Source organism: Sorex fumeus, unplaced genomic scaffold, assembly GCF_029834395.1.
Source record: "Sorex fumeus unplaced genomic scaffold, SorFum_2.1 ptg000026l, whole genome shotgun sequence".
NCBI classification, from domain to species: domain Eukaryota; kingdom Metazoa; phylum Chordata; class Mammalia; order Eulipotyphla; family Soricidae; genus Sorex; species Sorex fumeus.
This window is the reverse complement of record NW_026606083.1, coordinates 16,647,123-16,674,239: the sequence shown is the minus strand read 5'-3', so window position 1 is coordinate 16,674,239 and position 27,117 is coordinate 16,647,123. Positions and strand designations below refer to the sequence as shown.

The 27,117-nt window shown below is 37.1% G+C and overlaps 1 protein-coding gene across 1 annotated transcript in view; it reads right to left on the bottom strand.

Moving 5' to 3' along the window:
- PLXDC2 (plexin domain containing 2) overlaps positions 1–27,117 on the bottom strand; it is a 436,027-nt gene that overhangs the window by 7,345 nt on the left and 401,565 nt on the right. The window contains exon 13 of the mRNA XM_056114593.1: positions 22,303–22,463. Coding sequence (XP_055970568.1) covers positions 22,303–22,463 — 161 coding nt within the window. The remainder of the gene's footprint in view (positions 1–22,302; positions 22,464–27,117) is intronic.

Below are 27,117 nucleotides of genomic sequence, written 5' to 3'. Positions count from 1 at the left end.
AAGCAAACAAACAATCCACCTCCCAAACTAAAAATAGATACTATTCTTCTAGGTCGGGGGCCAAACTCAGTCAACAAGTGAGGTCCTAGGATACAGCTGCACCGATTCATAGCACACTTCATAATCAATAGGACCAATCTTTAAAAGTGGGTGAGAGAGAAACCAGTGAACTCTTCCCTCTTGGTGTGTGTTACAGACCCATAGTGGGAAGTGGAGGTGTGTTCCGAGAGCTGGGTCAGGGGGTTGTACTTTCTATATCTACCTTTGATAAGAGACTTCCCAGGGAAAATCCTGTTTTCTTTATACTTCTAAATGAAAATTATTCATTTTCTCCTTATTTTCTGTCAAGTTGGTGGTGTTTTTCTTAACAACTGATTTGTTTAGGATACTGAATTTAGCAAATAAATATACAGGACACCAATTAAATTGGAAGATAAACAATGAGAAATGCTTTAAAACTAAACTTCAGTCTTACTAAAATTTTTTTATCCTTTTTAAAATTTTAGTTAAAATATGTCTTTTTATTGGGTTGAACATAACTATAATTAAATGCATGGGCTTTGTGTTGAAACTTGCAAGCTGATATAAACGAATGACTGTTTGTAGCTGTGCCTATTTGCTTCTGGGGTGACAGTTCACTTTGCATCACATAAGACAGAGGTGGAGGTTCTGGGCACTTTGGTGGTCTTGGTGGGATGCAGTGATTGTGTACATCAAAACCATCAATGTTAACGCTATTATAACCATGCTACCTAAATAATTATAATTAAATAATAATTAAAATGATTATAATTAAATAATAATTTAAAAAATTTTAAGAAGTTGTAGTGAGGGCTGGAGTGATAGCACAGCATGTAGGGCGTTTGCCTTGCACACAGCTGATCCAGTTTCAATTCCTCCATCCCTCTCAGAGAGCCCGGCAAGCTACTGAGAGTATTCGTCCTGCACGGCAGAGCCTGGCAAGCTCCCTGTGGCATATTCGATATGCCAAAAACAGTAACAAGTCTCACAATGGAGACATTACTGGTGCCTGCTTGAGCAAATCGATGAACAATGGGTTAACAGTGCTACAGTGCTATGTCTGTATAGTATTCCATTGTGTTCATATAGTATGATATTTTTATCCATTTATCTGTTGTTGGAATTTGGTTTGCTTCATATCCTGGTTATTGTAATAAGTTCTATAACAAACACAGGGATGTATGTATTTTAAAATTAACATTTTTGTGTTGAGCTACACAAAAATGTGGCTACATTTATCTGTAACTTTTCTAGGATCTATCCTTTGAAACTGTAGCTCAGAACCTCATATGGGGTTTTAAAGTGGGGTTGCAGAAAATTTTAATAATATTGAAAGGTTTTTGAACTTGCAATGACCAAAAATTAATGCAAATTCAACCATGTAATGAATCCAAGGCGATTGTGGTAGTGCACTTGCCCTGTTGTTTAAATGCTGTGGAAAGGGTTTATAAGTAGAAAAACTGCTTAAGAATTCCTGGTTTTGAAAGCTTTGAAACACTGACCTCATACTTGACCCCGCCCTCCCCTTTGCTGGATTTCTATGACGGTAAATTCTCTTGATTGCATTTTTGCTGTTCCCTCAAAAAACTTGCCCCTCACCTGGTTTACAGCCACTAAACGTGAATGTGAATGTGTCTTAAGTTATATTTATTTATTTATTATTTAATGGGTGCTCTGACCTCTCTCCTCCCCTTAGTGGTGTTTTTCTCTGGGATTTCATGATTGTAATTACTGCAGTTTTTCACTTCACTGCTTTACCTTAATCCATTTCTTTTCTTCAGTTTTTTTTTTTTGAGAGTTTCCTTTGCAATTTGACCAGAAGCTCAAACCCAAAACTCTCAAAATCCTTCCCTTTGTTACGGGACTATCTTAAACTAAGAAGCTTCTGCACTGCAAAAGATACAGTGACCAAAATACAAAGACAATCTACAGAATGGAAATGATATTCATCCAATACCCATCCGATAAGGGGGTGATATCAAAGATATACAAAGCTCTGTTTGAGCTCCATAGGAAAAAAAAAAACCAATCCCATCAAAAATGGAGTGATGAAATGAACAGAAACTTTCTCAAAGAAGAAATCCGAATGACTAAAAGGCATATGAGAAAATGCTCTACATCATTAATCATCAGGAAGATGCAGATCAAAACAACGAGATATCATCTCATACCAGAGAGATTGGCCCACATCCAAAAGAACAAAAGCAACCAGTGTTGGTGCGAATGTGAGGAGAAAGGGATTCTCCCTCACTGTTGGTGGGAATGCTGACTGGTTCAGCCCTTTTAGAAAACAGTATGAATGATTCTCAAAAAATTAGAAACTGAGCTCTCATTTTACCCAGCAATACCACTCCCTGGAATATATCCTGGAGAAGCAAAAAAAAGTATAGTCGAAATGACATCTGCACTTCTATGTTCATTGCTGCACTATTTACAATAGCCAAAATCTGGAAAAATCCCAAGTGCCCGAGAACAGATGACTGGTTAAAGAAACTTTGGTACATCTACACAATGGAATACTATGCAGCTGTTAGAAAAGATGAAGTCATGAAATTTACATACAAGTGGTACTACATGGAAAGTATCATGCTAAGTGAAATGAGTCAGAAAGAGAGGGACAGACACAGAAAGATTGCATTTATCTGGGGAATATAAAGTAACAAAATGGGAGACTAACACCCAAGAATAGTCGAGATAAGTACGAGGAGGTTCACTCCATGACTTGGAGGCCAGCTGCACGTGCTGGGGGAAAAGGCAATTTAGATAGAGAAGGGAGCACCAAGTTAAGGGTGTTGGGAGGATCCTCCCAGGATGGGAAATGCATGCTGAAAGTAGACTATAGACAGAACATGATTGCCACTCAATGCCTGTTTTGCAAACCACAGCACCTAAAAGGAGAGAGAGAACAAAAGGGAATGCCCTGCACAGAGGCGGGGTGGGATAGGGTGGGGTGGGGGTGGATACTGGAATCATTAGTAGTGGAGAATGGGCACTGGTGGAGGGATGGGTACTAGATTGCTGTATAACTGAAACTCAAGCACAAAAATTTGTAATTCTACAAATGTACCTCATGGTGTTTCACTAATAAAATTTTAAAAAATACTAAAAAAATCCTTCCCTTTGTTTTCTTTTCCAAATCAACTTTGCTTTCAAAGTTGCTAATTTGGTCACTAGAAAATTTCAATGACCAGTTTCTAAAATTTTGTTTCATGGAGTTATATTTGATTTCTTCTTTATCCCATACATTCAATGCAAATAAACAGACATTCTCACCCATCTTTACTCTTAAGTACCTATAGGAGTTTCAGAAAATTGTTTTAATGTTAGAATCTTTTCTGCAAAATCAGGAAGAGGGTGATAATGCTTGTGTTTATTGACCTCATTGGGGAGTACTGAGCATCAAAAAGAATTGATGAAAAATCCTTTTTGAAAAAAAAACTTGGGCAGATAAAAGTTACTAAGTTCTAGAGTTACCCAAGTAATAGTTTACTTGTCTTCATCTACTTGGCTCTTCTGTGAGTCTCATTCCATTTCTGTTTCAACAATCTAATTCAACCCCAAGCTATTGACACTTTATAAGTGAATTGCCTATAGAGCCTTGAAACCCTTAGGAGTATTTCACTAATAGTCAAGCTTTCTCCAACTCTTTTCCCCACCATTTTCAAATTCTGCTTCTTTATCACATCACTGATTCTCAGTGTTTTATAGCTCTTCCAAGTGTTGCATCTAACCTCTGCATACATCCAAGCCATTTCTAAAACTTCACTAGGGATAATATAAAGTTGAATGTTTTGGTTCATCTCTCCCTTTCTTGACTTCATGCCATTGTAAAACTGTGACATACCTTTCTTCCATATGATATGTCCTAGCTTCTTTCTTGGCTTAGGAAAAGCAAATCAGTTGCGAAGAATCTCAAACACTACCTCTCTTGTGACATTTCCCTTGATTAACCTCCTCATTCTTATGACTAAATAGTAGCTGGCTGGTTGTAATCCTTTATATAAGCTTTGTAATCCTTTTTATATGCTTTATATAATCACCACATGTAGAATAAACTGAGAAATATGATTAGTCATATGATTTATTGTCCAAATTAGGATGCTTATTCAGAGTAGTATGGGAGAGTAATATGTCAATATGTTTTGTTTCCTAATGTTGCACAGTACACCCAAGCACCACTGGAGTTGGCCCTCAAACCCAGAGCCAGGAATAATCCCCAAGCACCAGCAGGCATGGTCCATTTCCATATAAAAGTATAAATGTCAGACAACAGACAAAACTGGAATGTGAGTTCTACCCAAACTATACTCTCAGATATTTCGATCTTTTTTCAGGAGACTGCACAGCACAAACAGGTGGATTTCTTTGAAAGAATTTCCATGATATCAGCTGAGCATATTCCAATTTTCTTTATTTTTCACCTTAGTTTGTGGATACTGCATTTGGCAATTTTTCTGAATTTTCTGAACCACATTGCCACAAATGATTGTGTTTTACTAAAATAGAGAAATAATTTTCTATTAGACAATCAATTTACTTGGATGGAGAGTAATTTGCAGTGGGTGTGAGAAAGCAAGTTCACTGTTGCATACAGACCTGGTGAATAGATAAGACAATGCCACTCTAGTTGTAAGTGCACCAAGAATAGTCAAATGTGAGTTAGTGTCCCTCTCTGCAAACATCAAACTGGCCCTGTTTCTTAAGAGGTTGGGTTCATAAAAGTTACTTGGACATGGGGCACCAGTGCCTTTCTAAGTGGGGCCAAAGAGAAATTGGCAGGTTAAGCTCTAATTAGCTGAGACCTTGGGATGGTAAATACTGAGGGCTCTTCTGCCCTAGGATTGGAGAACTTAACATCACAAGATTGTGAAATAAACCAATACAATGACCTAGCTAGCAAATCTAAGGTAGGGCACTATTCACTTGGGACTTACGGTAATGTTTCTAAATCAAACTAGAATACTAACAGTCGGCAGTGACTGGCAGATTATTTCATGACACATATAATTGATACATGTTTACATAAAATAAAAACAAACTTTAGAAAAAATAAAAAGGCAGACAGCAAATCATCACATTTAAGGAAATGCATTCATAAGTGAATAGCCATAAAGGTGTATCTGTTGAGGGAAGGGGCTCCCTACTGGTACTCATGTGGGTTGGGGAGCACTCCTAGTGACAAGTGCCAAGCAGGCTAGCAGGTCCATGCTAGGGTCCAAGGATGTAGTACTGCTTCTGGCGCCATTAGGTGCTGGGGACCAGCTGTGTCATGCTGGTGGTGTTCAGTGACCTCAGCACTCTATCCAGGAATAGCTACTTGCCTCCCACCCAGCCTTTATTTATCTCTCTGATCCACTCCCACCTTTATTTTTAATGTGAGAAACCTGATTGGTTTATTTTGAAATGTTTGTCTCTGGTCAAAGCAATTCAGAGAGTGACTGGAAAATAACCTGAGCCTGAGACGGGGAGAGACATGGCATGTAAGTAGGAAAATAATACAGAAGGAATATGAACTATACAAAATCAACTGTAAAGGTATTATTTATGAATTTAGAATTATGTTTTCATGTAATATATATAAGTGTTTAATCATTAGGGCCTACAGCGATGTTCAGGGTTTTTTTTTTTAAATTTATGTAATTTCCACAAAAGCTTAGTAGAGAGGGCAAGACATTTCTCCTGTAATAAAAGAAAGTTCTGACAACCATTCTAATGATGTTATTCAAGCCAAATTATAGGCTTGGAAATAACTCCAACATTTATAACATTTTAAAAATAAAAAAGAAAGCAATCTGTTTGAGATACACCAATTAGAATCATAAAATGACTTTTATTGTGCAATCAATGGTATTATATCCAGGATGGGTAATATAGTTTGTGAATTATTTATCACTTCCTTTTTTCTTCCTCCAGTTTGGATAACTTGCCAACATTTGCTGAGGGGTTAGTAGGAGAAAACAATGAAATCCTTCCCATAAATACACGAAAGCATAAATGGCAGATATATGACCCTTGCCAATTAATATTGGTATTTACACAATCTTTGGCCAGCTCAGTTGATCACTTTTTGAAATCATGTTTTTAACACTATGATGATAAGGCTGCTTTGAGAATCACTTTGGTTTCAACTCCCAGTTAGTTACACAGGAAAATTGGGGACTGGATCAAAAGTAACCAATTTAGCAAGTTAAAAGCTTGAATGCATACAAAGTCTGCCAAATTTGCACTATGTTCTTTCCACGGTATTTGAGTGGTACCTGGTTCTGTACCCACTATACACTAAGGAAGTCCTTAAGAAACTACTTCCAAGCTTTTGCTATTTGTGTTCTTAGGTAAAAAATAAGAAAGTGAAAAACTGATTCTTTGTTAGCCTCTGACCTCCAGCCTTAATAACTAATATATGCTAATGATTTTTAAAGGTACTTTTAAAATCAATGATACTAATTTATGTCTGTAAAACATATTGTGAATGAGTCCTCCATAGTATTTCAGTAGTATCTGCACTTAAGATGTCTGAATGCATGACCAGAGAGATAGCACAGGCAGGGAGCTAAGGTGCATGTATTGCATGCAGACAACCCCTGCTTCCTAACACTGCATGGTTCCCTAACACTCCCGGGTGTGGTCCTTGTGGCCCCTGAGCACTGCCTGGGTGGCCTGGATAATCCCCAAGTAGTACAAGGTCCAGTGGCATTGCAGCCTCTGAACTCTCTGCCTGGTTGGGCATGACTCCCCAGGGTCCCTGGACACCCTGAATACATGGGAGATTCCCCCCAAATAAAATGGTGTCTAAATGCATCAATATGCTAGGATACCTTAGAAGATTATTTGCTCTTTAAAGTCTTTATATTTTCAAGCACACATTTCCCCCAGGAAAACAGAATTTTCTTTTTCTCTAGGTAAGGCATCATAGTAAGTTGTAAACCGGTACATCTGATTTTTCCGTAAGTTTCCTACTCCTTTCAACATTCTGTCAACTCATTCTTTTTATTGAAGTTCCACTTGAGTTATTTCAGATGAGACTATTTATTCAGCAAATATTTGCTAAGCATTGCTTGTCCTTGGGGATAAAAAGCAGTGAATGAGATAGATAAGCTGTCTCCTGAAGCTTCCATATTGTTATTAAAGTTCACTAAGTAGTAAACTAAGGCAAAGCTCAAAATAAGTCTTTATATTTTGTTTTAATCAAAGTTCCACTGAAAAACCATAGTCCATTTCCTATTAAAAACATATATGTGAAATTTTTGATTTCCTTAACAATAATCTGCTTCATAATCTATGTTGTTGGTAAGTAAAACTTAAGCCCTGAAGTGTAATTGTCTAGTTTTTAAAAAGATATTTTTATTTTCTTTCACTTATGTGTTCCTCCAGTTTTTTATGTCATATTTTTCTTGTATACTTTTGCCATTTAAGCTCTTTTCCAATAGTCTCATTACTTTTAAATTTTTGATTATTCTGTAAATATATTTACAACCTCAGCTTTCCTTTGATTAGGCTTTTGTTCAACATCTTTAATGGTGTTCTGGTTCCTTTTCTTCTTTTTTTGTTTTGTTTTGAAAACTTTTTTCCTAAACAAAGATAAATTCTAGTAGAATTATGATGATTGCCAATACACAGACATACCAATGACTGATACTGATTTTTTATTCTAATCAATTTCTTACATGGTTTTATGTTCACTAGATGGTAACTATTTTCTATGTTAATAACCATGTTCTTAAAAGCTTAATGTTATAATAAATTGTAGAATATATATTATTTTTCACATAATAGTCAAGGTAAGTATTCCTTGTAGGCAGGCAACTTCTTCCCATATATAACTGAAGCCTCCCTGGGATGTAATTGGTGGCAAGGGGGAATAGCGGGGTTGGGTGGGGTGGGGGTAGGTGGCAAGGGGAGGGTGTCAAAGGCACAATCCTTCTGAAAAGACTTGGTTTCAAAGTGGCCCTTATCACATTCTCTTGGAGAGTAAAGTCATGTCTCTAGATATGACTAGTGCCAAATGGGCTCAGGATAGGCAATGCTTGGGATACGTAATTGCTAATTGTGCCATTACTTATCAGTCACAAATGTCCACTGTAGTCCTGGGAAGGTGATATATTAGAACTGCCTGAGATGTGTTCTGAGAGGAGTCATAGATTGACTTGAGCTCCCCAATTCTTGTATGAGATCTCTGTCATTGGGTTTCTCTGAAGCTGTTCTCTAAAGGATATCTCAGGAAAGGCTCCAAGAACATTTCGATCATTACTGTACATCAACTGAGTTTACCAGGCCATTTATAATATATGAAAGAATAACCACATTATTATAAATATATCCAAAAAAACCAAAGTTACCAGGAATGTTGGTTTGGTTGGATAGAAAAGTTTAGATCATATTTTCTTTCTGTGAACAGTTAATAGGTTTTCAACTGGCACAAAAACCCATTGTCAAACATGTATGATTATCTTAATTCTTATTGGCTTACATGTCTAAAATGCACAAAGGATTTGTTTTACTATTTTCTTTAAAGATCACCCAGTGATTTTAGTAGAAAGACTTTTAATGATGACTGTTTTCAATCAATAAATCTCAGGTATACAGGATGTTCTTCCAATATCTACATTCTATTTCTCTTTCTTCAGTATCAGAAACTTAAAAATGTAGTTTGTGCCATTTATTTTTCTTTTGCTCTCATTTTCTTCTTTAGGCATTTATATTATTGATACGTTGAGTCTTTGTTAAAAATCTTCAATGTCATTATTCCTCAAATCCTTTTTATCTCTGCTTCAGTTCCTTTCAATTATTAAATTTACTTCCTTTTAGCCTTCTGTTTATCCTAAGGCTTTAAGAATTGTATTTTTTTCTGCTCTCCTGTTGCTTTAGATGTTTCCCCCATTTCCATAGTGATTTTTTTCTTTTAATTCTAACTCTTGTGGATGTTCACCATTTTATAATTTATAATCATGTGGATGTTCTTTCATATCTTACATAATTTTCTTCTAGAGGGTTGGGGCCACACCCAGCAGTGCTCAGGGGCTCCTCCTGGCTCTGTGTGCAGGAGTGAACGCTGGTACTCAGGGGGCTTTACACTGGTCATACGTTGTGCTAAGAGTCTAACCAGTTGGTGGCATGCAAGAAAAGCCTAACCCCTTTTAGTCTCTCTCCAACCTTTGCATGTCTTTTTCTTAACGATTTCTAGCTAGATTTGAAATAACAACTTTAGAGCTTTTATGAGACTTTTAAAAGCATATCTTTCTGATCTGCTCTCATTATTTATAAGCCATGTCACAGGCAGAGCAATTTGGAGGAGTCTCTGGACTCCACTACCCTAGACCCTTCAGAGTCTCATCTATGTCCTTTGAGCTCATGACGACTAGAACTGCGACATAAGCTTCCACGAACTCCCATCTCCTGTTCTCAAATTAGCCTTCTGCATTTTTTAGTCTCTTGGCCACAACTGACTAGACAATTCTCATTTCAGACAGGGCCCTTAACTTGTTGTTTTGTTTTGCTTTTTATTGTCCATATATGTTTGGTTATGACAACCAGCTCTTTTGTCGCTTTTATGTGAATATTTTGGGAGATCAAAAATTAATGTTACCACCACTACCAACTCTCTAAATTTTTCCATTAGTACTATGTTTTGTCATTTCAAGGAATCTGCATTTATTGTTAAATCACATCATTTGTCATTATAAAATATTCCACAAAATTGATGTTAATGAAAATGCTACTGAAAAATTGATTACATCCACAGTTCATTGAAAAAAATGCAGGCAATTAATGAGCTATATATACCTGTGTGTGTGTGTGTGTAGCAAGGCAGATAATTATAGCTCCTTATTAATTTCAATGACAATGTATTTCCTTAAGTAGATATTTGTGGAGGAACTCTGGTAGCTTCAATTCTCCTCTTAGCTGCTTCTGCTCAAGATTGGGAATTTACACTTTGTTCTATTTCAGTGAAACAAATTTGCACTCTCTGGAATATGAATCAGCTGCACCACTGACAGACCTATGTGAGACTGAACTTGAGTGGAAGCTGCCTCCTGAATGAAGAGACAGGGTATCCAGTTCAGAGGGAGCCAAGTTAAGAGAAGGGATTAGAAGTAAAAAAGTGTTTCATCTATTGGCAGTGATTCTAATATAGAGTGGCTAATTCCCGTCTTCCCCATTCCAAATATAATAGTCTCTGCTGTTAGGTGGCTACGTATTTTAATTTTCTACTTTGGGTTACTAAGTCACAAAGATGCCTTCAAAACTTAAGCAACACTTCTACTTGCCCTTCTTGTATCTTTCTGAAACATACAACTTGGGTGGGTGGGAGGCCAGAAGTCAGCATGTCCTAGACAGGGACAGAACAAACCTCCAAACCATCTGAGAATCACCTGTTGGGGGATACTCAAATACCCGCTATGCAGTCTTAGGCCCCAGTCTTCTGAAGCACTGTAGTGTCTCTGGTGATAAGGATCTGAATCTCTGAGCAGCAGCTCTGATTATAAGAAAGTCCTTATCATGGACCCATATTTGTATTGTCAATGCTTCTCCATGATGAACCTTAAGTTCACCCAGAACAACTCATACCTCACTAACATGGTATCCCAGGAAAGCTGACAGAAGACCCTCATGATCCTACATCTACAATTATCTATGCCAGAATTTCCCTTTTCCTTCAGTCATTCCCAGCATGGGTTTCAAGACCTATATAGTCCTAATTATTCTCCCTGAATACATCTTAGGTAGAACATGTTTTTCTGTGAAATGAGTGCACAATGAGCCTTCTATCTTGGGCAAGATAATAGTTTGATCTTCACCAACCAAATGATACCTTTTAAAATCAAGGGCCATACACTATGCATTATAATCTTGAGATTACTTTGCACTAACAATATTATTTTCCAAGTCTATGTTAGATAAAAGGTTTCTGTTTTAAATTTGGATATGTTCAAATCGAGATACTAAATCATAAATATTTCAAAGGCAATATCAAAAAAATTGAAAAAGATGATAGACAATTTAGATTGCATTATATAAGCTACACTATACTTGATCTTAGCCAAAAGGCTGAGGGCTGGAGCAATAGCACAGTGGTAGGGCTTTTGCCTTGCATGCAGCCAGCCAGGCCCAGCTGGGTTTGATTCCTTCGCCCCTCTCAGAGAGCCCAGGAAGCTACCGAGAGTATCTCACCTGCACTGCAGAGCCTGGAAAGCTACCTGTCTATCAATATGTCAAACACAGTAACAAGTATCAAAAAAAAAATGGAGATGTTACTGGGCCCCGCTCAAGCAAATCAATGAACAAAGGGAGGACAGTGTTTGTTTTTGTCTATATAATCTAAACTGAAAACAATTTATATCAGAAGTTACTAGAACCTTAAAACTTTATTGCACTGTGATTTAGAATAATCATCACGTTTACCTCCTACTTATAATAGAGAAGCTTTTTTTCTTTTAAAAAATCTAAGAGTTTCAAAGTCTGTACCAGTGATAACACTTGGCACAGATTCAGTGCTCATAATCTTTTTGAACAGATGAATAGCTTTTTCATGAACATATAAATAATTAGCTAAATTGGAGAATATATAATAGAATATTCTCACTCTAAATTCCTTTATTATGAAGTGTCAGGAAGCTATTTTAATTTTTAGTTGAAAATTATTTTTATATTAAGAGAAATTTTATAGGGCTATTATTGCAAGAAGTCAGATCCAAAAAAACCCATAATACAGTTGCAAAATAAAGGTACATTTGACTTCTCTGTTAAAATTATAGAAAGCATGATTACATTGTCATTTATAATTAAAAAAATATTCGATTACCAAAAATCTAAAATGTTTTGCTCTCCTAAAATATGTTGAAAATGTTAACTTTTTTGGAACATAAGAAGTTCGGCAGCCGAAGACCTCCAGGACCAGCCACCACCATGCTGAGACCACTCTCCGCACACCTGAAGGTACCGGCAGAGGGACAAAGCCACGTGGGTTCCGGGGCCGAGATTTCCAAGTCTACTTGGATTGGAGTCGAGCATCCTCCACCCAGATCCTCCAAATTCCAGTAGGCGGGGGTCACACCCACCAACCGGCCCGCTGGCGCCGTGTAATCCCATCAGCGGCCAAGACTATAAAAACCAGCTCCCGGAACTGCGCGGCCGCGAATGCGACAATAAGACATCTTATTATGACATCTCATTCCTACTTTGACAAACTGGCAGGCTACCGAATGTAGCCTGCCCACACGGCAGAGTCTAGCAAACTCCCCGTGGCATACCCAATATGCCAAATACCAGTAACAATGATGGGTCTCATTCTCCTAAAGAGCCTTGAATATAACCTCAGGGCCAGGGTGAAGGAGACGTTACTGAGGCCTGCTTGAGGCAATCGACGAATAACAGGATGATTTGTGATTTGTGATTTGATTTGTTAACTTTTTTAGAACATAAGAAGTTCAAGATTTATTTCAGCTATTTCTTACCTATGTCAGAAAAATAAATTTACTATGTAGAATTGGTAGGAAACATAATCTTACAGTTGAATAGAATAGACTAATGATTGCTAAAATTAAATCTTCCATAATTGGTGTTCAATTGGCCAACAGAAATAATTAAGTATTTATTTTAATAAACAACTGTTTCCAAAGATACAAAGAAGAAATTACTCAACAGTTGGTACTGTAATTAGAGTAATCATCCTTTAGGAGGTGAAAGAATAAAAGGGCTGAATAACTAAAACATATATTATGTACTTAAAATGACAAGACTCAATGCCAAGGTGAATTGGAGCTCCATAGATTTTAATTTATTTATTCACTTAATTCTTTCATTTATTAAGCTTTTTTCTATGGGGAGATTTATATGCACATATATTCTATTTCATGGTATTATGGACCATTAAAGATAATAATTTAGGAAATGGTAATTAAGAAAGAATTAGAGCATAGAACTCAGTGAACTATAAAATATTTTATCCAGTATTTTTAATAATCCTTTTTCCAATGAAGAGAATAAAATATTTCATTAATTTAGAAATGCTAGTTTAGTTTAGGAATTGGAATTTAAATTAAAATAGGTACTCAGAAGAGTAAATTAAAGATGTCATCTATAAAAAGAAACCTTATTTCAGCAACTACATGTGTAAAGGGATCAGCATAGACTTGAATTGATAATCTTAGAGTGTTCAGTGGTGCACACAAATAAAATTCTAGCATTAGAACAGAATGTAAAAGAAAAAATCCAGAGCTTTCCAGTGACTTAAAAAAAAACAACAAAAAACCCAAATAAACCAGCCCCACTGTTTTCCCAATATTGTGTTAGATATCTTCAAAGCTGTCATCTCATAAAATGGCTTCTTTTTAACAAGAGGGCCAAACCAACTCAGTACATTTTGGACTCATCTTTCCTTCATAGTCTCTTATTCAAGAATAATGTCATCACTTGTCTCCTTTGAAAAAAGAAAAGCCCCTATTTTTTTTTAATGGATCCTTCTCTCCCCCTCTACAATCCACCTTAAAGAAGATTATGAGTTACCTTGAGGTTGAAATGCAGTTACAAAAACTGTGACTTTGGAATCAAATATGACTTGTGGGATCAAATATATCTATTTGATGATTTCCCTGTGTATTACGTGGGCTTGTCAGCGGACGGAGTCCTCCTGACTCCCCAGTGCTATTCATCCAGCAGCTGCAGAGCAAGATGCCAAACTTTCAGTAAACGCTTTTTTTCCCTCCCCAGCAGCAGCCTTTGAATCCCTGCCTGGCTCCTTCCTCTGGCTGCTTTCCTGGTAGCACTTTTGATTGCCAGGAAAGTGGAGGGCCACAGCTGCCGGTCTCTCTTTAATCATATTCTCCATGGGTCCTTGAGAGCCACAAATATTTTTGAGGATGGGGAATCCCTTGAGAAGCAAACTGCTCAAAAGACTATTGTTGATCTGCTGCTATAGCAGCCATGGCCTAAGGGGGAACCAGGATGAGGAATCCAGTGTTCTGAGAGGACAGGTTCCCCAGCAATTTTTTTCACTGTCCAGGGCCGTGTCTCTACAGGGAACTGGACTCCAGTGACCCTTTTCACTTGGGTTTCAGGAATGGAAGGCTCTGATGGTTTGGGTTAATTTGTATTTGAGAGTATATAGAACTAGGGAACTGGGGTTGAAGAGTACAAAATGTTACCCAGGAGATAAGAGTTCTGGAATGATTACTTTGGGTGGAAACTCAGGCGAAATATATTTTTTAAAGAAATGTGTTGCTATTATAACACATAATGTTAAGGTTATACACATTTTTAAGATAAAACAAAAACTAAAGGGAAGGTATTTGTGAAAATACTTGGGAAATTCTTGTGCATGATTCAGGAAAAATTAAAGAATCTCTAAGTTTTATAATGTTTTTCTTTTTGTTATGCCATCCAATAATTTTGCTTATAGGAAATCTGAGTATTTTGATCAAAAGCAGATATTCTGGTGCCTGGCTATACTAAGCATTTCTAAACAAGCTATGAACAATGACTGCTATTTAGACATTAATGTCAAGGTTTTATTATAAAAACCATCATGTAAGTTCTAATTCAAATTAGCAGGAATAATATAAGGGTAAGACTATTATATCAGAACAGTGAAATATTTTGGAGAATAGTCTTGTGGATTAAATTTATTTTATAAATATGTAGAGATTATCATCATTTTTGTGATTATCATCATAATCCTAATCCTAATTATTATCAAATTTAAGAGATGTTATATTCTTAATATTTCACATTGAGATATTTCTTAGATTGTATAGATTTTTTTCAATAATAATTCTCCAAAAGGTAACATTTTCATTAAGCTTTTATGAAGACCACCTTTTCAAACACCAAACATTCAATTTACAATCCATACTTAGCTTAAGACATATTTATAATCTATATCTATATCTATAATCTATATCTATGCATTACATTCATTTCCATGAGGGTATTGTCAATATTGTTCATCTCAGAATCTTGGATAATGAGCACATAATAGGAACTTAACAAATTTGAATAAATGAATGAATGAAGGGGCAACATATCAGCTTTGTCATCTGATTGACTCAAGATTCTAATATTATCCTCAACCTCTTCTGAACATCACTGGCTATTCTTCTTTCAAAAAAATGGCAATAATTACACTTTTCCCTCCCAAATCTCCTCTTCTCTGCAAGGGTTTTCTTTATAAACTAGTATTGTACAATAGAAAGATAATGTGATTCACATACATGAATTTAGATGTGTCAACTAGCTGCATTTGAAAGTAAAACCAAGCAAAACATCTTTCATTCAACACAGCATACCAACATTTTTTACATATTTTCAACATGCTATTTTTTTGGGGGGGAGTGGGGGATGTTCAAACTACTGATCTCTTTCTAGGGTAGTCACATTTTAAGTGCTTACTATTCAAGGTTGGCAGGTGGATCTCACACTGACAGTACAGTGTACATCTATATTTTCTCCAGTCCTCAGGTGAGAATTATTTGTAAATAGACATAATTCTAAATAGACCTTCCTATCATTTGTGCTATCTTCTTGACCAACATCTTTACATGAGTCCTCCACGTGGATTTCTTTTCTCTGATGCCTTATTGAAGACTTCTTTTTCTGGAGGACCCCAAATAGTGCTTTTAGGACCCCAGGTACTGGAGGCCCAGGAAAACTGGCTAGCCAATTCCATGCTCAGACCTAAGGATACCGGGGGCCAAAAAAGCTAAACCAGATGGTATAAGAATGGGATAGGCCCACACCGTGCCAGGAACTGAAGTCAGTCTATACATACAAAGCATGTGGCCCTGAACTCTGAACTCTCTCTCTATCCAGTCCCTGTCCCTGAATCTTTTGTTTAAATAGTACTTTTTAATAGTACTTTTCAGCATCATAAGCAGGATGAGTGAAAAATGGTAGTTTTCACTTTTCTATTAACTAGGAAAAATCTAATAGTTTACTTAAAGAATAGAGATATTGGTCATCTTTTTCATCAAGATCTTAACCATTTATCTTTATTATTATAATGGTAGAATAATCACATCTTTAATTAACTTTGAAATAGCATATACTAATTATAATATTAAGAAAAATTGAGGACAGTGCAAAACATGAATTCCTTTACTAAGATTTGCTTATAGTCTACATTGAATCCTATCAAAGAATGGTTTTTCATTTGACTGCCATTTTACAATATTATTTTCCTGACATTCTATTACATTGCCTGTTACATAATTTATTACAAACCATAAATGATAATATGATGGTATTCAATAGGAACAACATTTATTTCCTTAACCTATTTTATGACAATGAAATTAACCATGCATCACAGAATCTATGCCTAAAAAATGTTTAGCAAACATTAAACTTAATGTAGAACCTAAGACAGACTTAAATCTTACAATGAGATAGTAGTTTTATCACAATATAATAAAAACAAGGAATATGTGTTTATGTAAAAATTGTTCTCGGCTATTTTGTGTCTTAAAGATTATTTTAAGGTCTATTAGTCATTCTTGTAGAATAACGATGTATTTTGATCCAAGTCAGATATCTTAGAAAGGACCAAGTAAAGCTAGGTAAGTCAGTACAAAATAAAAGCTATTTATAAAAGGTGACGGAAAATGCTCATTGAAATTTGAAGAGGAATCTATAGCCATACCACCCTGAACACGCCTGATCTCATCTGCTCTCAGAAGCTAAGCAGGGTCGTGCCTGGTTAGTACTCGGATGGAAGCTCCTTGGATGAGAGCTGTGCATGTGGCCAACCTGGGATGGAAGCTCCTTGGATGAGAGCTGTGCATGTGGCCAACCTGGGTTCCATTCCTGGCACCCGTCCAGTAGTAAGCCATGAGTACCAGTCGAGTGTGGCCCAAATGAACTTAAAATGGACTCCTTAAAGAAAGGAGCTTTTGTACCTAAGCCTATATTTAAAGATGTGGGTGTAGACAGAGACAATTCAGTCATTTAATTGTATAGCATTTGAGGTGATAACTTGCTTTAACATCAACTCATCCTAAAGCTTTCCTAACTATCTCTGTATTTTATCATTTCATCACCTTGAGTCACATTTGCAGAGAAATTCATGAATGGATGCATTTCTGGATTTTAATTCCCATTCTATTCCACTTCCTTTCTACAAAAAATGAATTTTAAAAGCTAAAAGATCTATGGAAATTCACTGTGCGAGGAAGAGCTTTGTAGGTTCAAAGTGTATAATAATGTATATTTTCTATAAGAACAAAACATACTGATAATAGCCACTGACATTATCATCAGTACTAAAAATAGACAATAATGGCAATAGCTTCATAAATTGGTGTATATCCTTGGGCAATTATTTTTATACTTATATGAAGTGTCTTCAAATGGCTTATTTCCATTGTTCTACTTTGGGAATCTATTCTAAGGACAAAATTAAGTCCCTAGTTACTGAGCTCCCTTGATCTCTACATGCAGTTTGTAACACCCTTCACAAAGAAAGGCAGGATGGCCCACTGGTTCAGAAGATGATCTTGAGTCCACCTAAAGGAATATATATCGGCACGATGTACATGACTCTTATTTGTTTCCTAGCATTCTCCATGATGACAAGGTGATGACCTCAGGACCTCATCAGATCTTCATGGGGGCAAAAGAGGTAATGTGCACATACCACTTCCACAAGTGAATCGAATAAAGTTTCACCAGAACCATTACTATCTTCATAATGGGACTCAATATAATAGCCCCAAGTGAGAAGAGTCCCAGTGCTCCATGATACAATGGTTTCATGAGTTCTGCTATATGTACTGGAGGGCAAAGTTATTAAATTTCCTCACAGTACACACAGTGTCTAGTCTGGGAACTCATTTCCACTAGAATTTAATGCAGCCTGGATTCACTATGATACACAATGGATCATGTTTTTATGTCACTGACACTAGGATATACTTTATGATTAAAAGAGTTTCACAGTTTAACGGGGTGGGTATGACACAGCCTGCATTTGATGCAGTCTGTGTTAGGCAGAGGAATGACTTCCCAGGGATGTGTATTTGCCTGAACCTGCCCTTGCACTTTGGATAGCAGAACAGAAGTTGCTTAGGTATAACTGGATGAAGGATCTTGAGATGGGGCCATTGTCATGGATTATCCATATGGACATTACAAGGAGTCAGGGGTGTCAGAGTTTTTAGTGGAAGCTGGGTGATAGAAAGAGAGATAGGGATGATATGAGAAGGAGTCAAGAAGCCAAGAAATGCACATGGCCTCTTGTTGCTAAAAATTGCTAGGAGATTATTTTCCCCTGAAGTATGTAAAAAAATTTAGCTGGTGACACCTCAACTTTAAGTCTGTGAGACTTGATTTTGGAGCTCCCAAGCTTTGGAAGAGAAAATGTATTTTGTCTTAAGCTGCTAAGTCCAACATGCTTTACTTCAGCAGTGAAAGAAAATGCTGAAAGTAAACTATAGACTGAACATGATTGCCTCTCAATGCTTATTTTGCAAACCACAGCACCCAAAAGGAGAGCGAGAACAAAAGGGAATGCCCTGCTACAGAGGTGGGGTGTGATGGGGAGAGGGTGGGGGGTGGGAGGGAAACTGGGATCATTGGTGGTGGAGAATGGGCACTGGTGGAGGGATGGGTACTCGATTATTGTATAACTGAAACCCAAGCACAAAATATTGTAAGTCTACAGCTGTACCTCATGGTGTTTCACTAATAAAAATCAAAAAAAAGAAAAAAAGAAAATTAACACAAGTCTGATATTAGGTAAAATCAGGCTTTTTTTTGACTATGGGCACAGACCAAAATTTTGGTGCTGTTTGAATTCAGAATTGCCACTAGACAACACAGAAGGTGATCAATAAAAGGGTAGAGAACACACATTAAATGGAATAGTAGACACCCATGAAAACCGTGCTTATAGAGTCCAACATAAAATAGAAAAATGTAGTTTGAAAGGAAAATTTAAGTTTGCCTTTTAGCAAACTCATATCAAATAATCAAACATCAAATAAAGCATATAAGGAATCCAGATTAAAAAATAAATCTAAACTGTTAAGGCAGGAAAAGTTAATGGTATAGGGGTTATGGTGCTTCCTTGCATGCAACTGACCTGGATTTTATCCACAGCACCACATATGGTCCCCTGAATACAGAGCCAGGAGTAAGCCCTGAGCACCGATAAATATGGCCCCCAAACCAAACAAATTTTAAACAATAGACAACTGCTTTTGTATGTTGGGATATTTTTCTTTCTTTTTAGAGTGCTGAATCAAATTATTCACACAGAATATGAATTGATATTATATATTTCTAGAGAAAAATATAACCATAAAATAATTATTTTATAATTTTCATTATAGAAAAATTGTTCATTGTAGAAAATAATTCATATTTTCTATAATGAATGCCTTTGTTGTCCTAATGGAAAAAATATATATACTCATTTTACTTAAAATGTAGACAGTAATTAACATGAAACAGAAAAAGACAATTTAAATGATGCTAATATGCTTTATGCATCCACATTGCTTATTCAACTAGCAATTAAAAACCTCCAACCCCAGGAACTGCCTGGTGTCATCACTAACTATGCAGTTATCAGGAGTATGTGTTTTGCTTTTGCAAATAAGAACCCACTTTAAAAAATAACTCAATAATCAATACCTTCACAAATTATCTGCTGACCTGATTCTAGGGGCTACAGACCAGCAATTGAATGCAGAGTTGAATTTAAGCAAAAACTGGCAACAGATATAAAGGGGAGGAAAAGACAACAGCAAGAACAAAAACTGGGGTGCCTTGAGAACAGGTTGGCTTCACTTGTGCATGGAGAGACCAAAGGAATAATCTCCTTCACCTTGGCCCAGACATTCCTCACTTTGACCCTCAGTCTCTTCTTCAGTTGCTATGAGGGTATAAGACTCGCTTATCTCTAAAACAGCTGACTGTCTTATAACTATGGTACATGATACACACACAGACATCCCCCACGAAGTCACACATCTACACATGGAATATTGGTATCTGATATTCTGATAAAAAAGATGGCTGATTTAGAAAGGGAAATGCGAAAAATGCTTTCATTCTACTACAGTCTCACTGTCTATTGGGACCGGGGCTGCTACTAAGCAGTGTGCAATGGATGGTGGCAGAATTCTTTTCTGATGTCAACCCAAACATCAGATATTACACGGAAGTTTTTTTTTCACAGCATCAGAAAATAAACTGCACAAGGGCAAGAAGCTCAGCCATCTGAGGGGCTACAGCTCAGACTTCTGCCCTCCTTGTGCCCCAAGCCTTAGAGTTTGTCCCTGTCAGCTCTCTGGGGCATGCATTCCACAGCCTTGGGGAAGATTTCCATGAAAATCTAGTACATTAACACAACTTAATGATAGCTTTTCCAACTAAAAGCAATGCTTGGTAATTTCTCAGTTATTATGGCATTAAATGGGGTGCTTTTCCTGGAGTTTGTTATATAAAATTTGGAGGAAGCTTCAAATGTTAGGCATCTGTTATGTTTTGTAGGCAGAAAAAAGAGACGACCTCATACTGGAAAGACGACAGTCATTTAACCCAAATATTGAGGAACTTAAAGGTTTGTATGGTGGAGTCAATCAAGTAGATATTTAACTCCACTGCAAGACAGCAAGTATGAGTCCGAAAAAGGCATGGAACATCTTACAAGAGGTAAAATATCAGAAGAGAAAGAGAAATTATCTTCAGCTCTTTGGAGAGAGATGGTCTAGGGGAGCTTATAGAGTACATGATCCCCAAAACCTCTTAGGATAATAATATAAGGGACAGAGGTGGAAGGGGCGGTCTTTCTTGGGAGATGAAACAAAGTAAATGGTATCTTGGGGACTCAGAGATTTGAGTATGAATTCAGAACAAAGCCAAGACTGAGATTTGGTGGTACTGCCAGCTCCAGCTTGAAGAGCCATGGGGTACTATGGGACAAAGACTGAAATCACAGACAAGACCCATTCTCCCAAGCCTTGAATGTGTTCCCATGCAGAGACTGCACTGTATCCTGCACAGTAGAGAACCAGAGTAGTAATTAACAGATTTGCTTCACTCTCCCTTTTTTTCAGGGGACAAGTTATTTTTGGCTAATAAGACCTTATAATTTCTCCCTTACATAAACAAGCGTTAAACTAACTTTCTGGTATATCACCAGTTAACTGAAAAAGATTTCAACTATACACAATTGGAACTCTGCAGGGAAGATTTCCTTCATCACCCTAGTGTTTCCTTGATTCTGGGAGCATGCCCCCCCAACCTTCTCCCCCACAAAATGATGGACTAAAATCCTCATCATCTGTAAAACAAGGTCTGACCTGGTCATACCTACTACATCCTGTGCTCTCCAGAATTTCTCATTTCAGGCCTTCTGGCCAGCAGCACTGACTCTAGTTTTTTATGCACAACACCTAAGCTGCCCACCCAATTTCTCAGATGCACTGGCACTAAATTCTATATTCAGTACAGGAAAGCACTGGGCCAATCCAACAGTGCTCCTTTTGTGTTTGTTAGAGAGTATTTACACATAAATGCATATGTGTACACACATTACAAAAAATGCTGAGCACACTTTCCATTATCTTAATATTGTAGTGTAATTTTGCAATGTGAATGATTATTTTTTCCAGGATATTTTTGTTAGCATTTTAAAAGCAGTCCCACCATACCCATTCAGGCAACCAGTCTCCTTTTGGCTGGAGCGATAGCACAGTGGTAGGGCATTTGCCTTGCACGCAGCCAACATGGCTGACCCGAGTTCGATTCCTCCGCCCCTCTCGGAGAGCCCTGCAAGCTACCGAGAGTATCTCGCCCGCACGGCAGAGCCTGGCAAGCTCCCCGTGACGTATTCGATATGCCAGACACAGTAACAACAAAGTCTCCAATGGAGACGTTACTGGGCCTGCTCGAGCAAATCAATGAACAACGGGAGGGCCTCCATTTGTATTTATTGATTAATTGATTTCAGCTGAGTCCTTCAGCCTCCTCCCTATGCTGATATCCATCTCAGATAAGCAGAACAGATAGCAAACATACTTGGTATAATAGTCATACAATTCCCATTTCTATTTTCCGTCAGCTATGTTCAGGATAGACTTTTTCTTTCAAAGCTCTTGAGGTAAGGTTAGTTGAATGTGACAATTGAAAGCAATCTTTCTCTAGATATCATGTGTGGAAATCAATCAAACCACAGTGGTCAAATGGTGAAACCACATATAAAACATCAGGAACAGGGAGACTCAGCCCATGAATGGAGTTCATTAGCTGGAGTGGGTTCCCTATACTCCGCTTAGCACTCACCTCAATGAAGAAGATGCTGGCTGCAGAGGTTGGATGGTGATACATATAGACAGTCACAAGTATGGCTGCTGCTATGATGAGGACCAGGATGAGAATTCCAACGATGAGGCCCGCATGGAGGGTGCCCCCCTTCTTTTCGGCTGCACTGTCATCTGTAGAGGCTGAAAGTACAACACAGCAATAAGAATACTCCCCTTTGCATCCCACTAGAGGGAATTTTAATATTTCTTTTTTTGGGGGGGGGTGGTGAGGTGGGGGTTTGGGTCACATCTGGTAGTGTTCAGGGGTTACTCCTGGGTCTGCACTCAGGAATTACCCCTGCCAGTGCTTGGAGACCATATGGGATGCCAAGGATCAAACCAATGTACAAGGCAAGAGCTTTACCCTTTGTGCTATCTCTCCAGCCACAAGGAATTTTAATATTTCTTTAAAAGTTCAATTAGATTTTATTTTTAAGGTGCTATTCAGCTCTTCTCTTCCAGAAAACTAATTTTGGAAGTTAGATGCTCTTTATAATTGGGTGGTGAAAAAAAGATCCATACTACTAATGATTCAAATTAAAATTTTAATTGGGTTTTAATTTATAGTTCAATAAACAAATTAATAACTTTTATTCTAAAAATACTGTAGACAATCTAAACCTTTAATTAACAGCATAATACATTTAACTTTAATTTTTTTCATTAAACCACTGAAACTTATAGGAGAATTGATTACTTTTTGGGGGGCAAATATCACACATTTTCTGTAAGACTGTTCTTGAGCTCATAGCAAATTTTAAAGATCTGTTTGAAACTGAAATGCTTTTAAAAAGTGTAACAGATGGATGCTAAATGACCCTCAAATAGTTTTTATCGCTATCTGAAGGGAACACACAGCATATAAAAATATTCCACTATGCTACAGACCAATGTCATTTCTCTAACTTTTACGGAGATGCTTTTCAATTTAATACCCATTTTCAGAGTTGAGAAAGGGAGGAATTAAATTTCAAGTCAATCATCCAAAAGAACTAATCTCTAAAGTTTTTCTCTAGTTCTAAAGTCTGTAGTTTTTGATGACTACTCAGGCATTTAGAACAGACCTTCATGAATTTATGTGCAACAGGTAATCTTAGTGACTAATATGACTGGTATTTTGGAGTCACTAGAAAATTCTTTAAGTATCTTAGATATTCTAGAAAGCAATTCTTAATCCTTTATTAACTATATCATTTCCAATATTTGTCTCTGTTTTAAATGTTTTTCATGTGGTCTGTTAAATGTCTAATCTCATTTAATAAACACTAATTTAATGAAAAACCTTTGTTCAAAAAAGTAAACATGACTGTCTACCAGTGTGCAGTTGATACTAAATAACAAGACTTCATAAATAAAGCACAACTTTCCAAGACTTGCCATGGTTGCTGTTGTTTGTTTACTCTTTACTTGAGACCTTTGTATGTGGTTAGTAATCTTTCTCCAAATCAAATAAAATCAAGCTTAAAACCATCAAGTCTTTCCCTATATACCAGGAAAATTTTAGTGGAAGAATATCAGGTTGCAACAGCAATTATCTATATCAAAATGACTTACAAGAGAGTATTTTGGGAAGATGGCAGAGGAGGAAATATCAGAAGCCCGTCTCTAAAGACAGATCAACTTGCTGTCAAGAGTCTGGCCAAACTAGACTGGGCCATGAAATCTCCCAGAGACTAGCAATTCACAGAGGCCAGACTTGGGCTGTTAATTTTTGGTTAAATTAGGTAAATTACAGTCCTCAACTCAGTAATAGCACCCCCGCCCTGGAGCCTCCATCACCTGCCGTCCACTAGTGTCCACCACTTACCTATGTGACAGTAGCTATACTCTAATTCCTATAGTAGCTAGTAGTTGTCAGTGTAAGCAGAATCACCCTGTCTTCCAAATATTGGGGGTCTACCTTGTAGGATGGCATTGGTTTGTCCTTCCTCCCTTGCCATAAGGAGCTTCAGTTATCAGGTTACACCCATCACAGTGGTCCCAAGTTACTCCCATTCCTTTGTTTATCTATAACCATTTCTCTATGCTCTATTCCCCAATCAGTTAATAAGTTTTTCCCCTAATCAGACTCTGTTAACTTCTAAGGTCAGATTCCTTAGAAATGTATGATTTTTATATGTATGAGTGAAATATTGTCTTTCTCCTCTCCTCTCTTTTGAATAGTTTACTTTAAAGCAATGTCCTTTTTGTATAGATATGGGAAGACAGTTAATATTACGCTTTTGTAACTTGGGATTTAATTGACTTCGAATATTATTCCCTCCTGGACATCTGCTTTCTCGACTTAAGCCTCAGTTGCCCTTAGTTCCTAGCACCCTAAAAGCAGGGTCCCGATGAGGGACTGAATGGACCCAGGGCAAGCTGTGAGCTACCCAGGCCAAAGTGCCACAATTCTTAATTATAAGTTAAGAGCTTGATCATGGACAAATGCTGTCATGATTCAAAAGTAACGATGAGATTAGGACCCTATAAGAGATTAGGAAAGACTATTCTGGCCTGAGCACTGTAGTCTGAGATCAAGATAACCCCAGGAGAGTGATTCTATAAGCTTAATGTATCTCTTACTGTGTCCATACAAAATGATTAATATTATGAATGTTTATATGTTTGTTGGACTAAGGAGAGGAGAAACACAATCATCTTTGCTTTTAGGCCAGTCGTCTTGCTGGAAAAGAATCTATCCTGGAAGTAGCTACCCCTGAGGGAAGGACCTTATATCCGCTGATTGTATGATTATACCTATGTGTAATTGTTACCCCAACTCCTCATGCTGGGGGATTTAATTAAACTTCGTAAAAGTGGGCTGGCGGATCTAGATTCCAGAGTGACAAGAAGAATGAAGGGGGATCGAGGAGGAGAATGAAGTAGCATGAGGGAGAAAGAAGCACGAGGAGAATCAGAGGAGAATGGAGAGGAGAGTGGAATAAACTGCAACTGACACCAACCAGCCTGGCTCTCATTCCTTCCTTCGCCTGCCCGTCACCATCGACCTCTCCGGGGGATGGGGGAAGTACCCACTACCAAACGTGGGCGGAAGAGATAGAACACTGCTGCTCCCCTTTTGTGTTTACACATACCTTGAGATTATTGAACAGTGTTTCTGATCACAGAAATACAAAGCAGCTGGAAGCCATTGTTGTTTCATCTCTCATTGTTACAAACTCCCCCCCCCCACACCAGCTAGTGTGACCCCCTTCTTAATTTTTCTCCTTTCCCACCTTTGGGGATCAAATGACAGCATTTGTCCATGATCAAGCTCTTAACTTATAATTAAGAACTGTGGCACTTTGGCCTGGGTAGCTCACAGCTTGCCCTGGGTCCATTCAGTCCCTCGTCGGGACCCTGCTTTTGGGGTGCTAGGAACTAAGGGCAACTGAGGCTTAAGTCGAGAAAGCAGATGTCCAGGAGGGAATAATATTCGAAGTCAATTAAATCCCAAGTTACAAAAATCCAATTTTCCAGAGTTATCACATTCCTACATTCAAATGCTCCATTTTGAACAAAAATCAAAAGAGATGCTATGAAACAGGAAAACATAGATTATTCAAAAAGGAAAAAATAAATCAGCATAAATTGTTCCTGAAAAAATAGACCTGTTGGCAAGATATACTAGATATAGACATAAACAACCCTCTTAGAATGCTAAAAGACCTAAAGGAAAATACAAGGAGAGTTAAGAAAATAATGCATGAAGGAACTAAGAACATAAATAATGAAGGGGGGAAATATCTATAAAGAAACCAAAAATGAAATTCTGGAACTTAAAACAGCAACTGGAATAAAATTTCACTAGGAGAATTCAAATTAATATGTGAGCAGGTAGAAGAAAGAATAAGAAAACTGGACCAGAAAGAAGAGACTGAGGAAAAATGAGAAACTCATTTTTCTCATTTTTATTATTTGATAAAATATCTCACCCAAAAACTGGCCAAGGAACTGCACAGACATTTTTCCAATGATGATACAAATATCCAATAAATATATGAAAATAAATTCAACATAACTAGGGGAGTGCAAATCAAAATCACAATGAGATCAATATTCACAGCCTTTAAATACTACTATTTCAAAAAACAGGACATAACTACTGTTAGCAATGGTATAGAAAAATTAGAAATGTTATATAGTGTTGGTGTGGATGTAAAAATATCTGACCACTATGAAAATCATATGGTGTTCTGTACCAAAAAAAGAAAAAAGGAAATAGAATAACCATATTATCCACCTTGCATATATACTCAAAGTAACATTAGGCAGGGTCTTGAAGAGCTATTTATGTACTCATATTCACAGTATATTATTCATAGTAGTTAAAAAGTGGAGGCAACTCAGAGTCCACTGACAGATGAATGAATATGAAAAAATGTCATATATAACTAAATACTTAACCTTCAAAGAAAGTGATTTCTGACACATTTTATAATAGCAATGAAATAAAGATTATGAAAAGTAAAATAAGCCTATCACAGAAAGATATTATTTCACTTTTATGAGCTACTGAGAATAGTGCAAATACAAGACAAAAAGCAGAATGGTGGGTCCCACAGACTGGGAGGGGAAAGAGAATTAGGAACTTTCATTTAACAGATATGGTCATTTCATTTTACAAGATGATAAAAGAGCTATAAAGATGGATGGTGGTGATGGCTACTCAATCCTATGTGTGTCTAATATCATTGACCTGTGCACTTAAAATGGCTGGGGGGCAAATTTTATATACATTTTTCCATAATAAAATTTAAAAAATTCATTAACAATGCATGAACACAATCTGTCTTGTTCAACAAGTAGCAAA